Source organism: Eriocheir sinensis, chromosome 10 (genome assembly GCF_024679095.1).
Source record: "Eriocheir sinensis breed Jianghai 21 chromosome 10, ASM2467909v1, whole genome shotgun sequence".
NCBI classification, from domain to species: Eukaryota; Metazoa; Arthropoda; class Malacostraca; order Decapoda; family Varunidae; genus Eriocheir; species Eriocheir sinensis.
The window spans coordinates 10,040,083-10,046,082 of NC_066518.1; the positions used below are offsets into that span (position 1 = coordinate 10,040,083).

Genomic DNA, 6,000 nt, shown 5'->3' on the forward strand with positions numbered 1-6,000 from the left:
CTAATACGTCTTTTTCGTAATTTTTTTTTTCCGTAGATCACTTACGAGACTACGGGTGTGGTGCAGATGACCTTCCTGCGGCTCCTCTCCTCGTACGCGTACCAGAACTTTACGTACACCTGCGTCCGCTCCAAGGCGTGGTTTGACGAAGAGAACCTCAACCACAACAAAGCCATCAGACTCATGGGCCAGGACGACCAGATATTTTCCATCGACACCATCAAGCCCACTGTTATCACGGACGGATGTGCTGTGAGTTGTTTCGCATCGTGTTGACTTTCTTCCTCTTCACTGTTTTAGGGGGCTGGTTAGACACTTTTGTTTCTCGCGTCCCATAGTTGAGGTATCTTTTGTTTTACAACAAAGGAGACAGCTCAAGGGCACAAAAAAGGAAACAATAATAAAAAAAGCCCGCTACTCGTTGCTCCTAAAAAAAAGAATCAAAAGAGGTGGCCGAAAGAGAGCTGAAGTTTTAAGCATCGTGTCTAGTTTGTGTCTCTCTTTCAGCTGCAGGGATATATATATTTGCTGATGTCTGATTATATTTGTTTTCATCCTTAATACGGCTGAAGTTTTAAGTAAAGGATGTTGGGGAGTGATCAGCCCATAGTTGAGGTGCCTTTCTAAGCAGCTTCGTTCTCTTTCAGCTGCAGGAAAAAAAAAGTGTATTTACTGGTGTCTGATTATATTTGCCGTCATCTACAATACGGCTGAGTTTTAAAGTAAGGGATGCTGGGGAGAGATATTGTAGTACGTATTTTAGCATATACGTGGAATTCCTCTTTTCATTATGTGATGCATGACATTCGGATGGAGATAAATCATAATCCTTTCGTTTCCTTTCCTCTTCCAGGCCAAAAGCGCCATACCAGGAGGAACCTCTCGGACGGTGTTTGAAGTGCGATCGAAGAAACTGGACCATCTGCCTCTTGTCGACTTCCAGCCCACGGACTACGGACTGCCCAATCAGGCGTTCGGGTTCGAGGCGGGACCAGTGTGCTTCAAGTAGCCCGAAGGAACGACGACGACTTCACGGAGTGGCGTCACGGTCTGCCTCGCACGTGTCTGACTTCTCCCACAACTGGTCTCCTGCAGCATCCTCCTCGACTCCAGCCTCCAGCCACTTCCCTTCGAGAGCAGTGCTGCGCGGAAGAAGCCTAAAGGGTGCTGCTGTAAGGGCCGCGACGAGGAGGACAAGGGCGCGTGGATCAGGCATGACACAACCCACTACCCACAACGGACATGGCCACGCTAACAGGACATGGCAACGGATTGATCGACGGAATTGGACTGACAACCCTGTGATGACGACTCGCGCGAAGTTTGACCAGATTCTTGATACTCTCGGACAAGACCGTGTGTTGACGACCGACCTCCCCCGGACCCGCCGTAGTGGAGTTCGTACTAGTGATGTAGCTAGCAGCATCTGTGAAAATCCTCCTCCCGACTCGCGAGGCTTGGGGCTGGACAGTGCCGCGATGCGTGACCCAAGCCGCAGTGCGAGGCGAGACGACGGTGTGTGTAATAATTGTTGTACAAAGTGTATACAGTTGGGGTTAATGTGCTTAATTATTATTATAAGTCAGGAAGGTGTTGGAAGAATCACTGCCAGTCTCTCTGTTCCTTACTTTCACCCGCTGTCCTACTCTCTTTCCTCTAGGGGCGATTTAGAATATTGCTTATACGTTAAGGTGAGCCTTTTTTACAGTGTGTATAAAGTTTTAGTGGAAGAAAGTGTCCAGTTATGTTTTCTTATTAAGCAAGAATGGATCTATTCTTGAATAATAACCGCTGACCTTTTATTTATCCTTGAGCATTATATTTCGGGGGTTTATGGTGGGGAGGATTTACGGGGACAGCCTGGGGGAGGGGGGGGGGGGCGAGAGGAGCTGATGTGTCTGGCAGGTAACATGCAATCAACAAAGAGTGATTCACGCATCAAGCACAGAGCAACAAAGGAACTGGAAAAATACAATCAATAGTCTACACTTGTCTGGTTTCTCTCTCAAAGGGTTGAGTACGAGGAATATCACGCAATTTTGTAGAGGAAAGTATCAATTGTTGGAGGCCACCTCGCAAGTTTCACGCATCAACCACAGAACAACAGAGGAACTGGAGTAACACAGGCAATAGTCTACACTTTCAAAGGAGGAAGTACAGAGAATATCATGCAGTTTTGAAGGACACGTATTGATTATAGGATGTCACGTCGAAAATTTTACCTAGTTCTATTTTCACTTTCCTCTATTCTTGCCCCCTTCAGCAGGCTCTCCATGCAACACACGCATCACAACAACAAAAATAAAAGCACACAATTTTCTGCTTGATATTCCTTTTCAAGAGAGAGAGAGAGAGAGTATACTGAACATTATCAGGTCCACTCTTAAAACTATATTGCCTATAATTATAATTCTACCTTATTTCCATATAGCGCTATGTGGCAATATTTTTTTCTCTCTTTCCTGCACTACCCTGTAATTATTGTCGATCTGTCTCCCTTTGTGCTGAAAAGTAATCAAACCTCAAGACCGCGTGTACGAACTATTGATTTTTTTAAAGATTTTTTTATCATGTGAAATACTGCAACTTCCACTGCACGATCTTAGCACTCTCACAAAGCTTTAAAAAAATCAACAAAAAAGTACCTACCAATGTGCCAAGTCAATAATATATACAGCAACCATGCCACTGAACACGACTTAGCGTTCATTTAAAGAAAGAAAAGAATCATCAACTTAAGGTTGCACAATTACAACGACGTCTGTGTGTGTGTCTGTTAACTTACTAACGGTCACCACAACCTTCCTGCCACAATACTACCATAAACAAAGAGACCCAGATCATTGCACTGAACAAAATACAAATACAAAACACATTGACACCGAATTGCCATCACTACTCGCTGAAAAAAAAAAAAAAAAACAGCAAATATAACTTGGGATATTCAGTCTATCGCCCCACCACTGTGTACCAGAGTGTGTGTGTGTGTGTGTGTGTGTGTGTGTGTGTGTGTGTGTGTGTGTGTGTGTGTGGTGTAACCCACCATTACACTTCAACGAGATGAGAGAGATATTGCAATGCGTAGAAGACATATTTCTTTTGTCAGAGGAAACTAAGCGGAAAATATGAACTAGAAAGCAGAAATAAGAATAAAAGAATAACAGGTAAACAATAATAATAACAGCAATAAAAAATGGTAATCATTATCATCATCATCATCATCACCATCACCATAACAACAATAAACAACAACAATAATAAAGATCATTAATACATATACAAAAAAAAGGCACACTCACCCAGTACCCTACACATGCATCCCCCTAAAACACACACACACACACACACACACACACACACACACACACATGCACACTCGTCCTGCCACACATGCAAGAATTTATATTGTCACAGGTGCCCGTGCCAAGGTCGAATCCTGTGAATTGCTCCCACGCACGCATACGCCCAGCGAAGGTACAACCAGTCACGTGGCTCACTCTTGGAGGGGTCTGCGTCCTCCTCCACCCATCGGAAAGGACAAGGAATAGTGCGCCGTAGTCTTCAACATTTCGCGGCTAACACACTCTTTTCACAAGGCATTCGTAGGAGTTTGGGGCATGTCTAGAGGTGGTTTTATGACCCTCGTGGTAGTTTAAATCTTGTTACACACTCTCATTTCACAAGGCATTCGTAGGAGTTTGGGGCATTTCTAGGGGTGGTTTTATGACCCTCGTGGTAATTTAAATCTTCTTCTGTTACACACTCTCATTTCACAAGGCATTCGTAGGAGTTTGGGGCATTTCTAGGGGTGGTTTTATGACCCTCTTGGTAATTTAAATCTTCTTCTGTTACACACTCATTTCACAAGGCATTCGTAGGAGTTTGGGGCATTTCTAGGGGTAGGTTTATGACCCTCGTGGTAGTTTAAATCTTCTTCTGTTACACACTCTCATTTCACAAGGCATTCGTAGGAGTTTGGGGCATGTCTAGAGGTGGTTTTATGACCCTCGTGGTAGTTTAAATCTTGTTACACACTCTCATTTCACAAGGCATTCGTAGGAGTTTGGGGCACTTCTAGCGGTTGTTTTATGACCCTCGTGGTAGTTTAAATCTTCTTCTGTTACACGTTCTCATTTCACAAGGCATTCGTAGGAGTTTGGGGCATGTCTAGGGGTTGTTTCATGACCCTTGTGGTAATTTAAATCTTGTTACACACTCTCATTTCACAAGGCATTCGTAGGAGTTTGGGGCATTTCTAGGGGTGGTTTTATGATCCTCGTGGTAGTTTAAATCTTCTTCTGTTACACACTCTCATTTCACAAGGCATTCGTAGGAGTTTGGGGCATTTCTAGGGGTGGTTTTATGATCCTCGTGGTAGTTTAAATCTTCTTCTGTTACACACTCTCATTTCACAAGGCATTCGTAGGAGTTTGGGGCATGTCTAGAGGTGGTTTTATGACCCTCGTGGTAGTTTAAATCTTGTTACACACTCTCATTTCACAAGGCATTCGTAGGAGTTTGGGGCATTTCTAGGGGTGGTTTTATGACCCTCTTGGTAATTTAAATCTTCTTCTGTTACACACTCATTTATTTCTGTGGGTTTGAGACCCTAGTGGTTAAATCTTCTTCTGTTACACACTCTCATTTCACAAGGCATTCGTAGGAGTTTGGGTATACTTTAACCCTTCTTCTGTTACACACACTCTTATCACAAGGTATTCGTAGGAGTTTGGGGCATTTCTAGGGGTATTTTTATGATGCTGGTGGTAGTTTAAGCCTTCTACTGTACCATGCAAGTGAAGAAACACTCATTAAAAACCCGACTGATCTCCTTTTCGACCCTTTGGAGATGTTGATGCGAGAGGCGGAAGCGTATGGGATTACCGACCAAGGTTAAGGACGCTAAGGACGCAAGAGGAACAGAATCTACAACTCGATTACCCTTAGGTTGCCGCAGCGTCTCCTTAATTAACGAGACTTCCCCACTTCCGGTCTGGCTCATACACCTTAACGAGTTCACGGCCACGGAAACTTTCTCGAAGAAGTTTACATGATGGAGTCGGTACATGGAATTTCTTGGTAGGTTTTTAACGATTTGGCCACAAGAAAGGGTGATCAGGGGTCAGTTTCTCTTGCTTAACTTTTATATGACGTGTTTTTGCCCTTTTTTGTAGAATGGAAAATGTAAAGAATTAAGGGAGGAGTCAAACCGAGGAAGGAAAGCATGGTGACTTTTTTTGTAGAACGAGGAACGAAAGGAGCGAGGAACGAAAGGAACGAGGAACGAAAGCATGATGACTTTTTTGTAGAACGAGGAACGAAAGGAACTAGGAACGAAAGCATGATGACTTTTTTTGTAGAATGAGGAACGAAAGGAACGAGGAACGAAAGCATGATGACTTTTTTTGTAGAACGAGGAACGAAAGGAACGAGGAACGAAAGCATGATGACTTTTTTTTGTAGAACGAGGAACGAAAGGAACGAGGAACGAAAGGAACGAGGAACAAAAGGAACGAGGAACGAAAGCATGATGACTTTTTTTTGTAGAACGAGGAACGAAAGGAACGAGGAACGAAAGGAACGAGGAACGAAAGGAATGAGGAACGAGAGGAACGAGGAACGAAACCATGATGACTATTTTGTAGAACGAGGAACGAAAGGAACGAGGAACGAAAGGAATGAGGAACGAAAGGAACGAGGAACGAAACCATGATGACTTTTTTGTAGAACGAGGAACGAAAGGAACGAGGAACGAAAGCATGATGACTTTTTTTGTAGAACGAGAAACGAAAGGAACGAGGAACGAAAGGAACGAGGAATGAAAGGAATGAGGAACGAAAGGAATGAGGAACGAAAGGAATGAGGAACGAGAGGAACGAGGAACGAAAGGAATGAGGAACGAGAGGAACGAGGAACGAAAGGAACAAGGAACGAGAGGAACGAGGAACGAGAGGAACGAGGAACGAAAGGAATGAGGAACGAGAGGAACGAGGAACGAGA

General features: G+C 43.9%; 1 protein-coding gene across 4 annotated transcripts in view; it reads left to right on the forward strand.

Annotated features, from left to right (window-relative positions):
* LOC126996567 (collagen alpha-1(V) chain-like) overlaps positions 1-1,788 on the forward strand; it is a 50,156-nt gene extending 48,368 nt beyond the window's left edge. For all 4 annotated transcript variants that reach the window (XM_050857154.1, XM_050857155.1, XM_050857156.1 and 1 more), the window contains 2 exons: positions 37-252; positions 854-1,788. In XM_050857154.1, the coding sequence (XP_050713111.1) occupies positions 37-252; positions 854-1,009 (372 nt within the window). In that variant the 3' untranslated portion in view covers positions 1,010-1,788. The remainder of the gene's footprint in view (positions 1-36; positions 253-853) is intronic.
* Positions 1,789-6,000: the final 4,212 nt, after the last annotated feature.